This window comes from Python bivittatus, unplaced genomic scaffold (genome assembly GCF_059951505.1).
Source record: "Python bivittatus isolate LINGU-HERP-01145 unplaced genomic scaffold, Pbiv_v1 ctg000510_np1212, whole genome shotgun sequence".
Lineage (NCBI taxonomy): Eukaryota > Metazoa > Chordata > Lepidosauria > Squamata > Pythonidae > Python > Python bivittatus.
Window position 1 is genome coordinate 1,208,351 of NW_028277081.1, and position 21,506 is coordinate 1,229,856.

The following is a 21,506-nucleotide window of genomic DNA, read 5'->3' on the forward strand; positions in this document are numbered from 1 at the left end:
ATACGGACAACCCCTAACTCCCTCTCCGGGATGAAACGTTTGATCCGACCTTGGAGGGTCCTTGACGGAGAAAATTGGCCAGCCCACCAGGACTCCCTCTGGGCTCCACGGTTTTCCTTTTTGGATTCAGAGCAAGGGGGTGGCGGTGGAAGGACAGGGCATTTCCCACAACGCTTCGGGGGGAGCAGGTTGCAAGATCCGAACGCGGCTGGGGCCGGCTGACATTTGGGGACGACGCCAATCCTGCCTTTTGTCCCTCTGCAACACCATTTCTCAAGTCTATTTTTTAGTTTTTAAATTTCAGAGGCGTCTCCTTCTGGGGGAGCGGAAACTCTCTTTGACCTTCAGGATTTAGCCAGTAGAATTTTTCCCCCCCTAACCATTGGAGAGATGTTTATTTGTCATTTTATCGCTGGGCTGGCCAGCTAAAAAAAGTAGGGCTTTTGAACGGAAGTGGGGATCTGCTCGATCTAAGGGCGGCTGGACAAGACGGGGCACTGATCCGCCGAGAGGACGGAGGCTGAAAAGCAGAGTTAAACCGTAAGTGATTTCCTTTTTCCAGGTGCAGGGAGGACAAGCAGCTTTTAATTGTGCCTCGCTGGTGGTGAATTGATGCCAAAAGAAGCCCAGGGCCCTCTCTTTGTCCAAATCAGTGGGATCATGGCCGGGGTGGGGGGAGAAAAGATTTGGAAAACTTCTTCTTGTAGCTTTTGCAAAGCTAAAGGTTCAAACGTAAGAGGGAGTGGGGGATAGGGTGTAAAAGAAGGATTTCCAAGAACCTGATTTCTTAATGCTCTTGGGAGAATGCGGGAGATATTTAAAGCTGGGTGCTAAAAAGATTACGAGTCTGTTGAGAATTACCAGAAAAACACCCCTCCCTCACTCCCTCCCTCCCTCCTTCCTTCCTTCCCTCCTTCCCTCCCTCCCTTCTTCCTTCTTTCCCTCTCTTTCCTTCCTTCCTTCCCTCTTCCCCTCCTTCCTTCCCTCCCTTCTTCCTCCTTTCCCTCTTTCCCTCTTTCTTTCTTTCTTTCTTTCTTTCTTTCCTCCCTTCCTTCCCTCCCTCCCTCCCTCCCTCTTGCCTTCCTTCCTTCCCTCCCTCCTCCCTTCCCTCCTTCCCTCCCTTCTTTCCCTTTCTTTCCTTCCTTCCCTCTCTCCCTCCTTCCTTCTTTCCCTCCTTCCTTCCTTCCTCCCTCCTTCCTTCCCTCCCTTCTTTCCCTCTCTTTCTTTCCTTCCTTCCCTCCATCTTCCCTTCCTTCCTTCCCTCTTCCTTCCTTCCTTCCTTCCTTCCTTCCCTCCCTCCTTCCCTCCCTTCTTTCCCTTTCTTTCTTTCTTTCTTTCCTTCCTTCCCTCTCTCCCTCCTTCCTTCTTTCCCTCCTTCCTTCCTCCCTCCTTCCCTCCCTTCTTTCCCTCTCTTTCTTTCCTTTCTTCCCTCCTTCCTTCCCTCCCTCCCTCTTCCCTCCCTTCCTTCCCTCTTGCCTTCCTTCCTTCCTTCCCTCCCTCCTTCCTTCCCTCCTTCCCTCCCTTCTTTCCCTCTTTCTTTCCTTCCTTCCTTCCTCCCTCCCTCCTTCCTTCCCTCCCTTCTTTCCCTCTCTTTCTTTCCTTCCTTCCTTCCCTCCCTCCTCCCTCCCTCGTTCTGAAAGAAACAGGAAATTAATATCGATCTCTCTGGCCTTCCCCCAAACCTGAGGCTTAAAACCACTTTTTCTGCTATTTGAATATTCATGAGCAAAGGGGGGGGGAATGAGCGCCTTACTAAAATGGGCAAAAGGCCGCCCTTGTTCCCTTTTGCAAACCTGGGCTTCAAACTGCATCGATCTTCAATCCCTTACGCAGAAAGTTGTACGAGGATGCTCAGCTGCAGAGGCCGCATTTCTGAGTTCTGCCAGCAGAGGCCACTACGGAGCGAGCAAACTTTCTTTCTGAGCCTTTCAAGCGGAGCTTTTGAAAAATCCAGAGTTGGATTTTCCGCAATATTTTCGTTAGAAATTAAAAGAGGCTCTGTGTCCAAACTCCCACGCCTTCAGTCATTAGGAAAAGAAGGGAGAAAAGAAAGTTAAGCCTGAAGAGGAATGGAAGGTCACGGGCAGCAACCAGAACACATGAAAATTAGCGGGTGTTCAGGGAGATAAACACACCCGGTCCATAAATACGCCTGCACTTTGTAACAAGCTATATATAAACCTAGGTTACGTTAGTCTTGGAGATTCCAGCATGCAGAGATAACGCTTTGGGGCGGGCCAAGCTAACGCGCTCCAAGGTTACAGCTATTCTTTGGCACAAAATAAAGAAACAACAGACAACCCTTGTGAGCTCAAGGCATTTCTCAGCAGAGGAGGCTGCTGGCCACATCTCTGCATGAGTCACTGCTCTGGCGCCTGTGCAGTTCAGAGACCTGGCACGCAGCCTCCTAGGCGCATGCCATTCTTCCTCGGGCATCTTCTCAAAGGCCGGGCAGATTATTTTATTTCATTTATTCCCTTCATTTATCTAAACGCCGCTTTCCCCTCCGAGCCATCCCGAGGCGGTTGAGAGTTTGGAACGAAACGTCCCTCGGCGGTGGAGATCAGGCCGGGCCACGCCTGCAGTCCTCGGGGTCACACTGGTCTCTGCGGTTCGGCAGGGCGGGCGTTCGGCCTCCCGCTTGCGTGGTGACCTCCCCCTCTCCTGTTGCTCGCATCCAGATGTCTGGTGGGATCTTCACCCCCTTGGAAAACCTGTGCGAGCTCGACAACGCCCACTGCCACCCGCTGGTGTGCTTCCTCTGCCACGAGCCCTACGAGCACCCTTGCCTCTTGGATTGCTACCACAACTTCTGCGCCAGCTGCCTGCGGGGCCGAGCCATCGAGAGCCGCCTGACGTGCCCCCTGTGCGGGTAAGGACCGCCCCCCGTGGGCTTCCCTCACTTCAGAGTAAGCGAACCTCCATTACTGGGCGGGGGGTTGTCTAGATGACCTCTAAGACCCCGTCCCACTTGAGGATTCTGGACTCCGTTGCAGCGCTCGGAAAACCGGAGTTTCCGGCCCTCGGGGTTTCCGCTGAGAAACCAAAGGCAGAGGGTGGGGATAGCTTCTCGAAACTCAGTGTTAGCTTGGATTAAACCGAACGGGGGACATTGTGGCTTGGTTCTCGGGGGGCGGGGAGACCCCCCCATAATGCAAATGGCGCTTAATTCCTTTAGCAACTGTTGGGTCTCAGTCCCGTAACTGTGCAAAGTAACTGGGCCAGCTTCCACCCTCGCAAAGAACAGGGTGCCCCTTTTGCACCGCAAGCCAGTTTCAAAGGTTTGGTGGGACCTTAGGTGTGAACCCCCCAAGCCTGTAAGTCTGCTCTGTAAGGGAGGGGCAAACGGGGCAGAGATTCACACAGTGTGACTGCACAGCGATCTGTTTGGAAGCATGCTGGGGATCTCTGCAACAGCCTGGAAGCAATCTAGCCTTGATTGCTTGCTGGAAGTTGTGATGACTTCTTGCCTAGCCTCCAGCTCTGGGAATCTCCTGGTGGTCTCCCATCCAAAGGGCCCATCAGGCCCAGCCTGATGAGCTTCCCAGCTTGACTGATGTTGTTACTTACTCTTTAATGAGCAAGGACACAGAGAGGAGAGGAGATGCTGAAAGCGACACAAAGGAGGACGCTGCATATCTCTCCGTGGTCATTGTAAAGGAGCAGGGACTCATTCAGAGGCAAAACGGGCAGCCTCCTCTGAAAATGGAAATGGCACCAGCTTCGCCTTAGGAACCTGAATGCTCCACTCGCAATCGAGACACAGATGCAATAACCTCGCCATCCTTTAAGGCTTTCCGACTGGAAAGCCAGAACAGTTCATCACACAGAGACACTGAGGGCAGCCTCCTTTGCAAATACAATAGATGCTTTGGGCGCTACTGCACGCTGGGAACAGAGCTGAGGAATGCCAGGGGCCTTCAGGGTTTCCTAAAATAGACAGAAAAGCCGCTCCATAACCGTATCGGATTGATTGGCGGCAGCCTGTAGCCTTGTGATTACAGAGAGGAATTTGAGAGCAGCCTGGGTGCAAAACAGGGTGCAAAAGTGTGCAAAACCTTTGGCCATTGGAATCACAGGTGGCGCATGCCGGCATCTGAACCCGCCTTTCAGTGCTGAGCTGCTGGCTCTGACGCCTGCGCAACTTTGGGCCCTGGACTCGGAAGCTCCTCTCGCACGAGGAATCGCACGAGGAACTTTCTCTCATGCTGCCAACAGCTGTCCACCAGAGAGATGCTGCTTTTAGCTCCAGGGAAAGTGGCTGGGGGGGGGAAGTGGGGGCTGTATAGAGAGTGGGGAGGGCCCCCACGTCCTTGGCTGCAGCAAATTGTAGGGGGCAAGCTTGCACACTCAACAGCCTCCGAGCGGCCTCATTTGCAAGCAGTGGAGTTGCAAAGCTGTGCCCCGGAGCTGGGCTGGAGGGGGCCAAAGGCGGATGCCCCCCTCCCCAAATCACGCCCTCCAGAAGTCCAACATTTTCGGTGACGTCCTGCTTGGAGACGGAGCCTGGGGCATTGCTTCCAAAGGGGATCAGAAGGCTAACAGGTCCCATCCTATCCCTTTTCCCCAGCCAATGTTTTCGGGGATACCGCCTTTAAATGGGGGGGGGTGCATTCTTCAGGGTCTGTTTCCAATGCCTGAATTGAACAGATTTGTGCCCGTGCAAAGGTGCAGATGCCAAGACAATGCCCGGTTGGTATCGCTGGCTTCACGTCTTGCATTAAACCAGTTTCGCTTAATGTCCAGTTGTTGAACTGGTTTTAGTGGCCTAATTTGCAAAGCAGAAGCCGTGGGCAACAAGCCAGCATTGCTGGGTTGATCTGTTATGATGATGCAATGGTGATGAACTAGGAGCGGGGGAGAACCAAATTCTAATCCAGCCTCAACCCCAGCACCTTGCAATCGCCATCAGTCCAGCCTACCTCACAGGGTTGTTGTGGGAAAAACACAGGAGATGAGAATACGATATATATACCATACGATATATATACCATAGAGCTCCTGAATGAAAGGTGGGATATAAAGTGAATGCACAGCCAGGTAACCCTTCCCTTCCCTTCGCCTTTCCCTTCCTTCCTCCTTCCTTCCTCCTCCTCTCCTCTTTTCTTCCTTTCCCTCCCTCCCTCTCCCCCCCCCTTTCCCCCTTTTCTTTCCTTTCTTAATCAGCCCGGGCATTCGCAGGAGCAGCAAAGGGAATTCCTCAAGGACAGGGGTCGGGGTGCTTCCAGACAAAGGCGTGTTACCCCAGGTCTGGTGGGTCTCCTTTCCATGCTGCGTCCCTGGACTTTTAGGGAGGGTACAAATAGCAGAACCTTCCCTCTGGCGGTTTTCTTTCCATGCAAAAGGCAACGGAGAGCAGTCGACTGCCTCCAGAACTCTGCCTGGCCCCAGCGGTGGCCGTCCCAAAGGGTCCTAAAGTTGGGAGGGCCCACGGAGGGCATCCAGGCTCACTTGCTGCTCAGGACGGGGGTCCAAAGTCAAGCAGGATCCTCCCGCCTCCCAAGGAGAGGAGCCCCCCACCTCTCCGGGTCTCTGAGTCCTCTGTCAGATGGCCGGATTTTGTTCCCAGCCATCAGAAAGGAAGGAACCCTTTAATAATCTTTAATGCACATGGATGACATTGAATTGACAAAGTTACAGGAATGTGATCAGAGATTACTTCATTTACCGGTCTGATCCACTAAAGATCAAGACGCTTAGAAGCAGTCAAGTGGGGAACAGGTCTAATATAGGGGTAAAAAAAAGAGTACTGTATTAGATGAATTTAATCCAATACACGTTGGATTAAAATTCGCAGCCGTAATTAATTCCCAGCCGTACTGCTCTGATCCACGGCTAAGCTGAAGAGATGTTCAAAACATTTCTAGGCAGAAATGCATTTCATTATGCAGTTAATGAACGCCTGCAATCTGACTATGGGAATGTATAATTCCTAATATTAAAAACAGAAGTCTGTTATCTCCTAGTTTATTGCAATTGCTAAGGATGCATTTCATAATCCCCACCCGCCCCCCGAAATGGAATAAACTCTCCAGTTTCTTGGTAGAATTCAGCTCATATTTTAGTTATAAATCGGTTACTTTCTCTCCATTAAGGGCTTCGAGTCATACATGGCCAGCGTTGGGAAAAAAGCTTCCAATCTAAACCTTCTTCTCCCCCCAAATTGTGGGGTAATCCCACAGTGAAGCTTGCTGAGAAAACTTTTTCTTAAAACTGGGGGATCAAAATGTCCTTTGGTTCAGCACGTGGCAAATAGGGGTGGGTGCTTTGGGGAAAAAAACAGAATCGCTGGATATATTTAGTGAAAAATTCCATTTTTACTGTATTTTTATATTGTTTTTATTGTATTTTAATTGATATTTATTGTCGTTTCATTGTGAACCGCCCAGAGTCACTTTTTTGTGAGATGGGCGGTATCTAAACTTGAAATAGAAATAAAAGAAATAAAAGACCTGTGGCTTTTGCTTCTCCTTAAACCGAGCTGGGGATGGGATGAGGGCCGCATCGTGGGGACATGGCAGAAGGGGGAAAAGCCCCTTAATCGTGCTTTGTCATGGTTATGAGCCTCGTGGAGCCCCGCCGATCTTACTTTTGAGTAACGGCAAGCCAGGTTGGCCTTCCTTGCAGCCACCAGTCCGTCGTGAAGGGCAACGGGCTCCCTCCGGAAGACCAGCTGCTCAAATTCCTGGTGGACAGCTCTGGGGACGCCGAAGAAGACGTTCTGTGTGCCAACTGCGACCTGCAAAGCACCAAGCAGGTAACCAGAGATGCCACCCAGCCTCTGGGGAGGGCACCCGGTTGGGCAGGGACCTCTCCCAAGCGTCTGCTTCTAGCAGGAACAAGCGGGTTGGCCCACCGGGCTGCAGGGTTGTAAAGGGGCGGGGTGGGGAGGGACCCCCGAGGGTCATCTAGTCCAACCCTCTGGGCCCATGCTGGAGAGCCGGTTCAAAATCTCCACGGGGAATTTGAGCTTACCCACCATGGAGGAATGGTTGGCGAAAGTGACAAGATTTGCTGGGATGGACAAACTGACTTCTTTGATTAGAGCAGTGTTTCTCAACCTTGGCCCCTTGAAGACGGGTGGACTTCAACTCCCAGAATTCCCCAGCCAGCCCTGCTGGCTGGGGAATTCTGGGAGTTGAAGTCCACCCGTCTTCAAGGGGCCAAGGTTGAGAAACCCTGGATAAGAGAAGGGTCATTATTGACATTCATCAGCGACTGGAAATGCCTTATGGGCTTTTGGCGTAAGAAAGAAAAAGGTTTTGTGACTCGTGGTTTTGAGGATTAGAAAGAATAGGTTGTAGAAAAAAGGGAATTATGATGAAAACCTAAGAGGCTTGATTACAATTGTATTATAACTGCCGAGAGAAGATCAAAAGCCACGTCTTTATTCGTGTAGACATATGCATTTATATTTATTTATAAATATTTATATTTATTTATAAATAAGATATATATATATATATATATATATTTATATTTCACGTTCTCTGTTCTTTTTTTCCCCTTTCCTTTTCTCTTTCTTTCCTCTTTTCCTTTTTCACACTTCTTTTGCCAAATATTTTCTTTGAACGTGTGTCTTATCATCTGTGTAAAATCTTTTAATAAAAACTAAAAAAAAAAAAACCCAAAATTTCCATAAGGGGACGATTCCATTCCTGGGCCGATGTGACCTCCATCAAGCCCTGAATATTTCCCCAACACTGAGGCCGCCGCGCTCTCTCTCACGATTTCGGTTCCCGGTACTCTGCGCCGGTGCAAAAGAGCCCCCGGCCCTCTTCCCCAGGGACCGACAGGCCGACATCCTCGCCTCACCGCAGCTGCCGACTTCCAGTTTTGGAAAGGCGAGGCGACAGAGGAGGAGCAAGCCTCTGTTCCTCAGATAGACTGCTCCTGGACATGGGTGCTCCACTGCAGCGGAGCGGTGAGGACCCGGCTGAACATCCATGTCCCGCAGCAGTCTACCCGGGAGCAGTGGCGGGCCCCCCACCGCCACACGCGCCCCTCTGTCCTTACTTTCAGGAACCCCGGCTGCCCCTCCCCGCAATCCGCCCTGAGCGCACACGTCTCTCCGGGCCGCGTGGGGCTTTCTGCCCCCTTCATCCCCTCCCGTTGCTCTTTCCCAAGGAGCTGGACGCCATGTGCTTCTGCAACACCTGCAACCAGCCGCTGTGCGCCAAGTGCCGCGAGGAGACCCACAAGGCGCGGATGTTCGCCCGCCACGAGATCGTCTCGCTGAGCAAACGCGCGAAGGAGGTCCACAAGAAATGCTGTACGTCGCCCGGGCCGCGTTCGCACGGACGTCCCCCAAACCCTAACCCTCACTGCCAAACTCACCCAGCTCGGCAGTGAAACACAGCGGGAAAGCCCAACCGGGTCCTCAACGGGGTGCCCAGGGGCGCCATGAACCACCCTACTGCTCTTGCATCCATCCAACTCAGATACTTTTTAAAATTCTGGAAGAGAGCTTGTCAGGCACGGGTGTCCGCAGGCATGGCCCCAAAAGTGTCCCCAGGAGGCCTGCTTTTTTTAAGTTGCCATCTTGACTTTTTTGGCCGCATCCTGCAGACACCCCAATGTCAGAATAGCGTTCCAGAATAACGTTGGGCAGGATCAAGGGAGACAAAACCCCGGCCTCGTTCCCCTGAGCACGTCCCAATTTCTGGCTCACCACTGCGAAAAGGAGCCCCGACAGCCTGTTTTGCACCCTCCGAATGACTAAATTGACGAAGTGAACAGAGAAAAGCCTGCGGGTCCAAAAACTCATCCTCACCCTGGGCAAATCGTTCAGGGCGCTTGCGCACTTTTGCACGTGCTTCCGACCCAGCTGAGCATTTCTCGCACGAAAAAAACGTGCCCCTTTTTGTTCGCAGATCTCCAAACACGGGCCCTTCTGCGTGCTAACAAACGCGTATAATTTCAGAAGCATACATGAAAATGCTCTGCGTACCTATGACCAAGTAAATCTTGGTTCTGCTTTTAATGCGCGGGGCTAAATTCGGCTTGCACACCCAGCGCAGACATTGCGCACACGCATCTGAGTTCTAGTTTAACTCCCTTTTGCAAATGTTGCTTGCACACCCCATACACACAACATAGAAATGAATCCGTGTCCTCGGTTTTGTTCGGTTCTCTGCATTTTGCTTGGGCTTCCTCTGTGTACGATTTGCAAATTGAATCTGAGTTCTCAGTTGAAATGAGAATTCAGACCATCGGAATAGGAAGCCTGAAGCCAATCTCTTCGAACGCTCCCATTTTTCAACACAATTCTGGGGCCACAGGCCAGAATGATAAAACCCGCTTTGTCTTCTGTCTTTCCCAGCCCTTCATGAAGAACTTTACATCATGTTCTCGACAGAGAAAAAGTCCATGCTGTGTATTAACTGTTTTCGGGATATGCCTGTGTAAGTTGGCCATTTGCAAAAGTGAGTGCTGTCATTTTACAGGAGAGGCAGCTGAGAATATAAATATAAATATAGATATATTAATAGGGGGTTACGTTATGCAAGCAGTGCCTTGACACGTGTCTACTTAGCCAGTGAAACTTCCTGCCACAGGATATTCACATTTAAAAATTGGTTGAAGCTGGTTGGCAACCAGCTAGCAGCAAAAAACCCCCCCAAAAACCTGAAAAACTTTTAAAAGCCCACAAAACCTTTTTTTTTCTCCTCTCCAGGGAGAGCAGAGCTCACTGCATCGATATTGAGACAGCATACCTGCGAGGCTGTGAGAAATTAGACCAAGCCGTGATGGTGAGTACAACGGATCAGAAATGCCCCCGTTCCCCCAAATGGCTTTTATTCCCCAACTTCCTTCCTGCATTTCTGGAATTTTACAGCACTGTAACTCTTGATTTTTCCCACCGTTTTTTCCCCCTAGTGTTGTTCTGGCCAGGAAAGATGCGTAGAAAGATGGTGGTGGTGGTGGGGGACTGGAAGAGGGCTTGAATCGTAGCATGAGTGGGTTGGAAGGAAACTTGCTGTTGGGGCATATTGACTCCAGGCGTGTATTTTTTGAGGCACAGGATTTTGATGGCTTGAGTCAAACGGGCTGTGGATTTTTCCATGTATCTTCCAAAATACCAAGAGTCGCTTTTGATTGCAGTGGGATATCAATTATTATTATTCCTGCCCAATGCAGGAATCTAAATCAAAGGATAAGATCACAGAATCAAAGGGGTGGGAGTCACCTGAAGACTATCGAGTCCAACCTCTGCCCACTGCAGGAATGCTATATGACAATATAACACCAGGAGCACCCTTGGAAAAGAGATTGAATATCTTAGTCCTCCCTCCCTCCCTCCCTCTTTTCTTTTATCATTTCCTTCCTTCCTTCCTTCCTTCCTTCCTTCCTTCCTTCCTTCCTTCCTTCCTTCCTTCCTTCCTTCCTTCCTTCCTTCCTCCCTCCCTCCCTCCCTCCCTCCCTCCCTCCCTCGCTGCCAGAACAGAGTCAAGCCCAACTCATCCTGCAATAGTCCCGGCTTCCCTGCCTTGGGGCAAATGCTTCGGAAGTTTGCACTCTTGCAAAATCCACGCCTGGCCGCCTTTAGAAGGTGCCGAGGCCCAGAAGATTTCAGGAGCCACGCAGAAGGAAAAGTTTTCTGGCAAAGCTTCCAGACCGGGGCTTGGATCTGTTTAAGGGTTAGGGGGAAGAGGCTGAGAAGCAGACCTGGCTGGCAGGAGCCAAGGCTTCTTTAACGGTGCCCTGGTGCCGGGCTGCTTTTCGCACTGGCAGCCCGCCTCACCCACGCGCCTCCTTTTCTGTGGCAGGCAGTGAAGGAGCTGCAGACCTCCACCCGGGAAGCCATCGTGCTGCTCAAAGCCCTGATCGAGGAAGTCCGAAACAGTGCGGACGAAGAGGAGATGGCCATCAATTCTCTCTTCAGCAGCATGCAGGTGCGGTGGGCGACCCCGTGCCCGCCTCGGGCCAACCTGGCGGGGCCTGAAGCCCTGGCCAACGCCCTGCCTCCAATTTCCCTTTTCTAGGAGAAACTGGCCGAGAGGAAGAAGGTGCTCCTTAAAGTGGTGCAGAGGTAAAGATGCCCCACGGGGGGATCTTCTCCCAGGCGGGAGCAGATGTGGGCTGCACTATTGTGTCGCACGCCTATTGCTCCCCTCCTGCAAAGCAGCCTGCTTTGCTTGGGTCATTCCCTGCACCCCAAAAGACTTTATCCAGACATGGGGAGGGGGGATCAATTGCAGGGGAAACTCATGTTTGTGAGAGGGGTTGAGGACGTCAGCCCAGCAGGCAAAGAGAACTGGTGTAAATAAATCAGCATCTACGGTCCCCACTAATTGTTCTCAGGGACACGTCCTGGCCCAGTGATCAATCCTTGTGCCAGTGGGTGTGGGGTGGGGAGAATAATTCCAGGATGCTGACTGGCTGATACTATAAATATCCTGTCCCCCCCCTCGTAAAATAAGGCACCTTCCCTGGGAATCTACCAGCGAAGGATCAAAGTAGGGTTGGTCGTGTGCATCTGAGAACAGGACGGATATACAGAGAACTTATACACTTTGGCTCTGGGTCGGATGAAGCAGGGAAGGCTCCTGGATCGGGCATCTAGTTCTGGGCACACAGGATTTTAGGAAGGGCATTGACAGGGAGGACAGGGAGGATGATAACCTGGACAGGAAAACCGATGAGGAATGTTTGGAAGCGTTGGCTGACCTGGGAAAGAGAAGCTCGTGGGCAGGCACGGTGGCCATCTTGAAGTGTCTGAAGGGTGTTACATAGGGGGGAGAATTGCTCAAGCTAATCCAGGAGACTGATGACGAGCAATAGATATATTATAAATTACAGGTACTCCTCACTTAACAACCATTCATTTAGTGACCATTTGAAGTTACAACAGTGCTAAAAAAGTGACTTACGATCCGTGTCCAAAGTTATGACTGTCGCAGCACCCCCAGTCACATGATTCCGATCGGGGCGCTTGACAACCAGCTTGCACTTATGATGGTGGCAGCGTCCCAGGATCGTGCAATCGCCATTTGCAACCTTCCCAGCTGGCTTCTGGCAAGCAAAATCGATGAGGAACCGCATGATCCGCTTAACGGCCGTGGTGATGCATTTAACAACCACCGCAAAGAAGGTCAAAATTTCAGATCCAATTTGCTTAAAAACTGCCCCGCTTAACCACCAATTTTCCGGTCCCTGTTGTGGTTGTTAAGTGAGGACTACCTGCAAAAGAAAGTTGCATTTAACTGGATATCAGATAGAGTTTCTCAGTAGGAACAGCTATACTGGAATGTAGTGGTGGGTTGGACTGGATGACCTCCAAGGACCCCTCCTATTTGATCCTCTGCTGCTTCCCTGCTTCTACCTCTCCGCTGCAGAGAAACCAGCCTGAAAACGTGTCCTTTTGATCATTTCCAGCCAGTACGAAGAAAAAGAGAAAGCTTTTAAGGAGCAGCTAGCTCGCCAGGCTTCCTTACTCCCCACACTCCAGGTAGGAACAGATTTGGGCAAGCTACCCCCCACCCCGGGATATTAAGGGGAGGGGGACGCAGGGGACGAAGCCCACCGCAACTGCATCCTTGCAACCCCTTTAAAGGCGACATTTGCACAAAATGGTCCCTTTTTCCGGCTCTAGGTGCACCTGGTGACCTGTTCGGCGTTTCTCAGCTCTGCAAACAAGGCGGAGTTCCTGGATTTGGGCTACGTAAGTCATGGACCCCCACCGAATCTCCCTTCCTGGGGGCCGGTGGGGGAGTAGGAGGCCGGTGGAGACCGAAACCCTGGGCTTCAAGTTCCTTTTGTGGCAAGTGCACTCTGCAGGTGCTCAGAAGCACTGCGAGGGAAAGTGAACCCAATTCAAGCAGGAATGGTTCCCTTCGATCAGCGTTGCTCCATCTCAGCAACTTTTAAGAGGTATGGACTTCAACTCCCAGAATTCCCCAGCCAGCATGGCTGGCTGGGGAATTCTGGGAGTTGAAGTCCATACCTCTTAAAATTGCTGCGATGGAGCAACGCCACCTTAGATGCGACACGTTACCCATCAAGGCAAGCTAAGAGACTCAGAAGATGGTTTTTGAAGAAAAGGAGGAACTGCTGAATTAATTAATTAATTACCATTTACTTGATTCTGTCTTTCAAAGAGAAATGAGCTACCGTGCAATTGCGGATGTCTAAAGCGTCGTATAAAAATATTTTAATTGGCCATCAGCAGCTGGGGAAAAAAGGGGAGGGGAAGAGGAACGGGGGCTCCTCGAAAGCTTTTTCCTGCCATCTTTCTTTTTTTAAAATGCTGTTTCACTTTTCATTTTACTTTTTGATCATTCTGTTTCCCCTTCAACTTCCCCGCGAGCGTAACGCTAACTAGATGTACGTGCGTGGATTGTTTTCCCATCCTTGGTTTTTGCTTGGCTTAGCTTTTTACCTAACGAATAAAAATGTTGACCAATGAATTAAAAAAAAAATAAAGCCGGGGCGGGGTGGGGGAAAGCAGCATGACGTGGGCTTGGCCGCTGGGCGCTAGGAAAATGGCCAGGCCGCTATCAGCGCCGAAGGCCAACGTCGCCGTGTTGATTTCAGCAACTGATGGAGCGCCTGCAAAGGATTGTCAAGCAGCCCCATCGGTTGAAGCCGTCGCAAACCAGCAAGGTAAGGTAAACCCGGATATTTGCTGCATTCAGGCAGGATGTGAGCCAACAGGCCTGGTTGGGTTCGCTTTTTCACACGGGAGGGTTTCACCCTGGCCAGACCCCACGCAGTGCCTCCCATGAGGCCTAGCAGCATGCTTTTGGAAGCAAAAAGAGTTGACAGCGTGGGGCTTCGGAACCCCCCACACAGCCCACGGAAGCTTAATGGGCTGTGCAAATGCGGCTGGGAAACCTTTACAGCTGATCTGGAGGTGGGAGTTGCGCCAATGACGGCGACGGAAGACAGAACGGCTCAACATGATCGGCTTAATAGACCCCCCCCGTAGGAAGGGAAAAAAAACAGTGGGAAGATGCCGTGGGAAAAGAGAGGCGTGGGATGACTAAGTCGGAGGCCTATCCGACTTGGGGGATCTCAGATGGCTAAGCAGGGTCAGATCGGGTTAGTATTTGGATAGGAGACCACAAGGAAATCCAAAGCCTTTAAATCAGATGGGGAAGTTGACAAACACACCAGAGGGCGGTCAGGGCAACCCCTTTTGATACCGTTGCCCGTAAAACTGACCCTCACCTATATATCTAGGTGTACGTGTGTGTTTGTGTATACACACGCATACTCATATATACAGCTCTTACCTGCATCATGTAGAGGATCACACAGACAGGAAATCTAATGACGCATATGGTGTTGATGCATCTCCCTCCCTCCTTCCTTCCTCTTCTTCTCCTCCTCCTCCTCCTCTTCCTTCCTCCTCCCTCCCTTCCAGATCAACAGTGAATACCGGGCTGAGTTTGCACACTGCCTGGAGCCGCTGCTGCTGCTGACCCCGCGCCGGTCCGTGGTGGGGACTCCAGGAACCATGGGGCCCGGCATGAGTAACAGCAACATGTAGGTCGCCCGGTTCGTGCAGGGGTGAGGCAGGGGATGGGCGACCTCCATCACTTGGCTCATTTCAACAGCTGCACCACCAGCTTCTTCCTGATTGGGCAGGCAGTCAGATGAAGGTGGGGCTCGGCTGCGGCTGCCACTCAGTCTTTGGGGAGGGGTTCCGTGGGGCAAGGAGAGTTGCCCCAAGGATGGTAGCCGCTCTCTGTCACCAGCTCTTTTGCTTGGAGGACTAAGTAGGCAAGTTAGTGGAGTTGGTTTAACCCGGGGTTTCTCAACCTTGGCCACTTTAAGATGGGCAGACTTCAACTCCCAGAATTCGATTCCCAGAGTTGAAGTCCACCCATCTTAAAGTGGCCAAGGTTGAGAAACCCCGGGTTCGCCCATATCTAGTTTTAATTTTAGTGAGTCTGTTTTGGGTTAAACGTAACCTCTTTGGGGTCGCTTGACTTGGTTAATTCCTCACATTAACCCACTCACTGACCCAGCTGAGCATGGGATGAGAACAGGGCGCAAATCCAGGCCAGCGGGGAATGGGGTGGTCCAGCATGTTACACAAGTCCAGCTGTTGTCTGAATCAGGCTGGGACTTCGAGCTGGGTTTGTGTGAATTGTGTGAAGTGATCACCCTGGTGAGCGAAGGCTGCCCGGTGTCTGGATGGCATTTCTGGGTCTGCTGCCCTGGATGCCCAAGTTTATGCCTCCCAGATCTGGTAACCCGAGGGAAGCTATAACAACATTTATTCACTTAGCCACGCTACGTGGCATGAAGACATCAGTGATCTTTTGCTAACCTGGGCTGGCACTGCTGAGTCCATTCGGCCTCTCTGGGTCCGTCTCTTCATCCACAACTGGCCCTTCTTTTCTTCGCTTGGTTTGTGGGGCTAAATTTGCCAGCTCTGGCCCTCTGCCAAGAGCTCCGGGTAGCTCCGATGTTCTTGCAGTGCCCGAAGAGAGCGCAGATACCTGGTTTAGCGGGGAGGCTACAGGATCCCCGTTCCGTCCGAAAGTCCGTCTGCAGCTGGCCTCTGACCAAACTTGGAAAAGGAGATTCGATTCAGGATTTTCGAACAGGGGAATCGAGACTGGAGCAGAAAACTCAACTGGAAAGGCACTGGGGCTGGATTCCCAAGCGGACGGGTGTCCTTTCCACGGCTAGCAGATCACCGCTAGGTGGCAGTCGCAACCCAGGCGTGGTAGCCCTTGCAACCTGCTTAACCAAGTTTCTGCTTTTCTGGCTCTGTGTAGCGTGTTGGGCCACAATCTAACCGAACGGACAAAATGTACACATGGGGCTAAGGCGCGCACGCACATGCACACACACACCCTGCCAAGATTAAAACTAGCCAAGCAGCTTGAGTGAATATAACCTGCGTGGGTGATCTAAGGAAATGGGTCCTCCCGGTGAACCTCGGTTGCCACAGGCTTTGGAGATGGTGCAATGTGATGCTAAATCAATCAATCAATCAATCAATCAATCAATCAATCAATCAATCCACCTAGTCAGCTACTGCAAGAAGATCGCACGGGCGGACGACCCACAAGGGCATGACCAAGGAGCAACCACGGTGCGTTGGAATCCCTGCAAGAAATCCCACTGGCCTTGCGAGCAAGAATTGGTGGGACCCAAAACAGACCCAGTCATAGAAAACGAAGGAGCTCAAACGCTCTGGGACTTCGGGATTCCAGCAGAGAAGCCCCTGCCCCACAACGCCCCAGACTCAACCACCGTGGATCAGAAAGACAAAGCAGTCCGGATAGTGGACGTCGCAACGCCTGGAGACCGCAGAAGAGAAGAGAAAGAGCTGGAGACAATCACAAAAGACCTGCAAGTAGAAGTAGGACGACTGGGGCAGAAGAAAGCAGAGGTAGTCCCAATAGGAATAGGCGCCTTGGGTGCAGTCCCAAAACGTCTGGAGCACCCCTTGAAGACCGTCGACAGTGACAAAATCGCCATCAGTCCATTGCTTTACTTGGAACAGCTGCCATCTTGCGACGATCCCTTTAATATTATTAAACAAGATCTGCCCATCCCGGGTCCTTGAGAAGGACTCGATCGGTGGACAAAGGGCCAAATCCAGTCTAAATATCTGGCTGACGGTGCGACCCACAATAACAATGAATCTTGGTTGCCGCAGGTTCCGAGATGGTTGCAATGCAATGCAAAATAATAACAACCTGGCTGGGGATCATGGAGCTTGTAGTTAGGCTGCTGTAGGACTCTCCCTTGCCCTCCATGCCTTCAGCAACCATTCAGTTTGAATCCTTTCCATTCCTCTGTCAACACTCTCACTTTATTTCCATTCGAATTTCAGCAGCTTCAGAAACTCCTCCCCAAAGGGAAGCAGAGGGCCCTCAGGCGCACTCACCAAACCACGGCTTCCAAGCCAGCTTATCGGGCTGACTTTTTAAGAAGGGGTTTAAAAGCCCTCCCTTCCTTCTTCCAGGATGTCTGGGGGTCCCTCCTCCAAGACCCTCCTCGTGCCAAGCTGCCCTTCTTCCCGCGAAAAGATGTCCGTGGCCGGATCGCCCGTGCGGAAGGCCACCATGCATCGCTACATCACCACCAAGGTCCTGCTGGCCGAAGGCAGAGACACGCCCTTTGCTGGCCACTGCCGCGACTACGAGAATATGTATCGGGTAAGGACGGGAGGAACGGGGAGCTGGGGACCCCACTTCTTGGGGACACAGGAGGGGCACGCAACAGTGGTGTGTACGTGCATTCAGCACACTGGGGGGGGAGATCCATGAAAAAGAAGGGGCCAGGCCCCAGCTGGACGTGCGCTCTGATTTTTGGATCCTAAAGAGGATTTGTGAGTGGCCGAAAGCTTGAGTGAGGTGAAGCTGCAGCAAAACTAGATTTTTCTAGGTGGGGTCCAGAGGCCTCCGGGAAGCTCACAAGCTGTACAGAATTGTGCTTAGATGCACACCAACACCCCCCGAACGCCTCCCTCTCGTGCTCTCTTTCTACGCCTTTAGGAAATGAGACATCCAGACCTTGGGATGAATTTTAACTGGGCTTAATTTTTGATACTAGTTTGTGGGGACGCACACATGCGTCTTCCTGGTGATTAACCACCTTGACTCTTCTAGGCATTGCAAATCCTTCTTCCGGGCCAAAAAATAATCTCCAGGCCCTGCAAACAGGCACCCCTCTGTCCGGAAAGGGCCTCGGCAGAAAAGTCTGGGCTTTTCCGCATGGTGTCCCCTGCGGGCACCGAAGTCTCAGCGCAGAAACGGCACATCCCTTGAGATCCGCAATCTGGATCAATCGCTGAGGAAGCTGAGCTGCATTTCAAGAACATAAGCAGGGCAATTCCAGCATTCAGGGATTCATCCACCGACGCCAGGTCAAAGCTCTCCAGCAGCCTGGAATTTTGCACCACAATCCTGTTCTCATTCACAAGTCTAAGATTTAGCACTGCCAAATGATCTTCAGCTAATAATATGGTGTTGCCCTATTGCATGTGAATTCTTGAGTTTATATAGAGTCCCTGGGCTAAGAGTGGTCCTGTGGCCGAATGCGGGAGCCATGTTTTGGCACGCAGGACATCCCAAACTTGATCTCTACTAATAGAAGAGAATATGTGTAGTTCAGGGTTGAACTGTGGGGTCTCTGGTGTTCTCTGAGTTTGGTTGTTTTCTTGCAGACGTTTTGTTACCCAACTAGGTAACATTTTCAGTGCATCAACATTCAATCTGACACCAACCTTGGTAGATTTTGTTGTGTTTGTCACTTCCTTTCCCTGTGCCTTGCAGGCACTTCAGACCGAGATTCAGAGCTTGAAAGACCAGGTGCAGGAACTCCATCGGGACCTCACCAAACATCATTCCCTGATCAGGACCGAGATCATGAGTGAAATCTTGCAGAAGTCCCTCCAGATGGATGTGCAAATTGCTTCCGAGTATTCCTCCGTGGAAATGAAGCGGAGCGAGTTTGAAGAGGTGAGCGATGCATTGCGGGCCAAGGGTTAGCGGCAGATTGCAAACCTCTTCCAACGAATCAGCCTGGGCTTCTCTCTTTTAACAGAGAAAAAGCAAGTTGCTAGTCCTCATGAGGTCTGAATGGGATCAGCGATTAGGGCATTTCTTCCCCTATTGTTCTTCTGTTTATTCACACTCTTTATATCTTCTTACTCCAGCGTATCTTTCCTCCTCGGCTTTTTATCACCTCTGCATAAAAGTTTCTCTCCCCTTTTGCAGAGCTCTTAAATGCTTCTCTTGTCCTCCCTGCTTAATTGCAAACCGCCACGTCTTCGCTGGGCATTTGCAGAATTCCCTGCCTCTTCCTGCCCTTTTCTGCCACTCGGTGTTCTAGGTTGGGCCAAGCAGGCACAGCTCACTTCCCACTCTGTGTTGCAGACCTGGGAGGAGACCTACCAGCGGGTGGCCAACGAACAAGAGATTTACGAAGGTAAGCCCGCCTGGTATTTTGCCAGCCTGTGCTCCCTCCCTCCTTCAGACGGCCGTCTTCCTGAGATGGCAGATTGTTGCCTCCCCTCTTCTGGCGTGGAGAACTGGGCCAAAGTCTCGGGGAGGGAGGAAGGGTTGGGGTGAAGACGGGCAACTCGCCCCCTCCTCTCTTTGCAGCCCAGCTCCACGACCTGCTGCAGCTCAGACAGGAGAACAGCTACCTGACCACCATCACCAAGCAGATTGCCCCCTACGTCCGCTCGATTGCCAGAGTCAAGGAACGGCTGGAGCCGAGGTCAGGAGCCCAGGGAACCCTGCTCCTGGCCGGGCCAGCTGGGCTCACGCGAGGCAGGACAGGGGCCGGGCCGTTGGGGGGACTGGAGTGTCCATTAAAGCTGGGGGAGGGAGAGGAAAAATCCTTTCTGCACATCGGGGGGAGGCTTGGTTTGTCCTGGAAGCTCAGCCCCGATGTACTTTGGGTGACCACTGGAGGCAGCCCTTGCCTCCTTCACCCGCCATCACCGAATGAGCTCCTGATCCTGGTCTTGCTCCCTGAATGGTCTCCCCCAACTCCACTTCTCCCTTCGGCTTTCTCCCGTCCTGAATTTCTGGGTGGAAACGCAGTGTGGGCTCATCAATCTGCCCTAGCAGCAAATTCAGGACCCCAGCAGCAGTTCTCCTCACACCACCACCATAATCTGATGACTTAAGTGACAGGTTTTCCAGATTCAAATACCCTATTAAGCCATGAACTAAGTAACTTCCTTCCTTCTCCTCCTTCCCTCTTTCCCTTCTCCTTCCTTCTCTCCCTCCCTCCCTTTTTCCTTTGTTCCTTCGTTTCTTCCTTCCTCCCTCCCTCCCATTACACTATGCCAAGGACAGACACGAATGACACACGATGCGTTGTTGGCAACCAACTTGGGTGGCATTTGTGAATTCCTGGAGGATTTTACGGCAGGGTGGGAAGACTCTTGGGGTTCACCTGGGCTGTCTCTGGCTCTCAGGTTCCAGGAGTGGAAAGAGAAAGCAGATCAGCCGGAGAGCCTGCTGAAAATCCACGATGACTACACCCTCCTGGCTGACATCCAGCCCAGGTAAGTGACCGGTTTGGGGCCGTCAATGATGTTGATTTTATCCTGGCGCGTGGGTGGCAGAACGTGGGAGTTTTAAGTCGGTTTCCACCTTCCTAAACTAGCAACTGATTTAACCCAGTATCTGGCCAAGGACATTCAACTGCAAAACTAACCCAACAGGTTCGAGTTGCAGAATGTGTGAAGCCACCTCTCCCCAAAAATCAAGGATTTTCAACCTGGGCGACTTTTAAGAGATGTGGACTTCAACTCCCAGAATTCCCTAGTCAGCATGCTGGCTAGGGAATTCTGGGAGTTGAAGTCCACACCTCTTAAAGTTTCCAAGCTTGAAAAACACCGATCTAGAGGAACCCAAACAACCATAGCACGTGTGAATGCAGAGATATTTCGTGAAGCCCAGCCATCAGGATGGGCAAAGCCAGCTCTCCTGGCCCAAAAGTCAGGTGCCAAAGTTATCCTCTGAATCTCCTTTACGCGACTTAGGGGAGAGTAGAAAACTGCCGTTTGGTTTCTGGACATCAAGCAGTTCATTGCAGAATCGGCGATCCGAAGTAGAGACGGTCATTTGACTGGGACGGTGCGCACGGGGGACTGGAAACCTTGAGGACTAGCTTAACCCAAGCGCTAGCCTCCAAGCAGCATCGAGGGCCCCAGGCCCGTGCCTTTGAGCATCAGCGAACTGAGAAGGAAAGCAGGATCTGGTGTAAGGTGGCCTCTAGCTTGACGCAGCACCTTCGGGTGTTTTTCCAGAATAAGGGACTTTTTGTGCTGCAAAGCACGGGTTCTACCGGTCGAGCCAAGATCCCTCCCTTCCAGAGTTATCCAGCATCCTGGTTTCAAGGGGTTGCTATCAGCGGCATCAGGAGGTGTACATGGGGGCGATCAACTGCCCCATTCTCTTGCAATACCTGGGCTGACTCTTTCCTCCCTCTCTTTTTTATTTTTCCTCCTTTCCGTGGGACGATCTCGGGAGCAGCAGCAGCAGCAGCAGCAGCAGCAGCAGCAGCAGCAGCAAAGACTGGGAACTCAAAACGGAGAACCAGATCCTCGGCCCAGCGGCCCAGGACCCCCAGCCGAAAAGCGCAGAGGTCTTCAAAAACAAGCAGAAAATCAGGGCCGAGCCCCCCGCCGAGCCAGCGGGAGCCCCTCCGAGTCTAACCAAGGAAGGAGATCAGGCGGCGCAGCTCCTCTTGCACTGAGTGCGCAAAACGTTCCTTCTTTTTTAAAGAACGAATCTCCCGCTGCCACGCCAGCGCCTACTCAGAACACGCATGGATTCTGCGCCAAGGTGGGGTTTCACGCCTAAATTGCGTGCAAACACGCAGGGTTTTCTTCTTTTTTTGGCATGGTGCTTCCACCGTGGATGGACAGAACCGTTCCTTCGACTTTAGCTGCGACGGCCTGCCTGCTTTGTCATCTGGATGGATCCGAAGTGTGGGCGTTAATTCCCATTAGCTCATGATCGGTTCTCAAAACAGTTAGATGGAAGTTAGAGCTGAAATCTGTAAACAGTGCA

The 21,506-nt window shown here is 51.7% G+C and overlaps 1 protein-coding gene across 8 annotated transcripts; it reads left to right on the forward strand.

Moving 5' to 3' along the window:
• The first annotated feature begins 155 nt into the window (after positions 1-155).
• Positions 156-21,278, forward strand: RNF207 (ring finger protein 207). Of its 8 annotated transcripts, none has more exons than XM_088147596.1 (19): positions 157-540; positions 2,512-2,872; positions 5,167-5,253; positions 6,628-6,757; positions 8,128-8,272; positions 9,323-9,404; positions 9,677-9,752; positions 10,770-10,895; positions 10,986-11,032; positions 12,379-12,451; positions 12,596-12,664; positions 13,537-13,605; positions 14,369-14,490; positions 16,934-17,126; positions 18,246-18,431; positions 18,849-18,900; positions 19,077-19,194; positions 19,904-19,993; positions 20,964-21,278. In XM_088147596.1, exons 2-19 carry the CDS (start codon positions 2,682-2,684, stop codon positions 21,187-21,189), a joined length of 2,082 nt encoding a protein of 693 aa, XP_088003722.1. In that variant the 5' UTR covers positions 157-540; positions 2,512-2,681; the 3' UTR covers positions 21,190-21,278. The 8 variants fall into 8 exon arrangements, 7 of the variants coding, with proteins under 7 accessions (XP_088003722.1, XP_088003728.1, XP_088003721.1 ...); XM_088147595.1 differs by having other exon boundaries at positions 158-540; positions 2,682-2,872; XM_088147599.1 differs by having other exon boundaries at positions 158-540; positions 2,682-2,872; positions 20,970-21,278.
• The last annotated feature ends 228 nt before the right edge of the window (positions 21,279-21,506 follow it).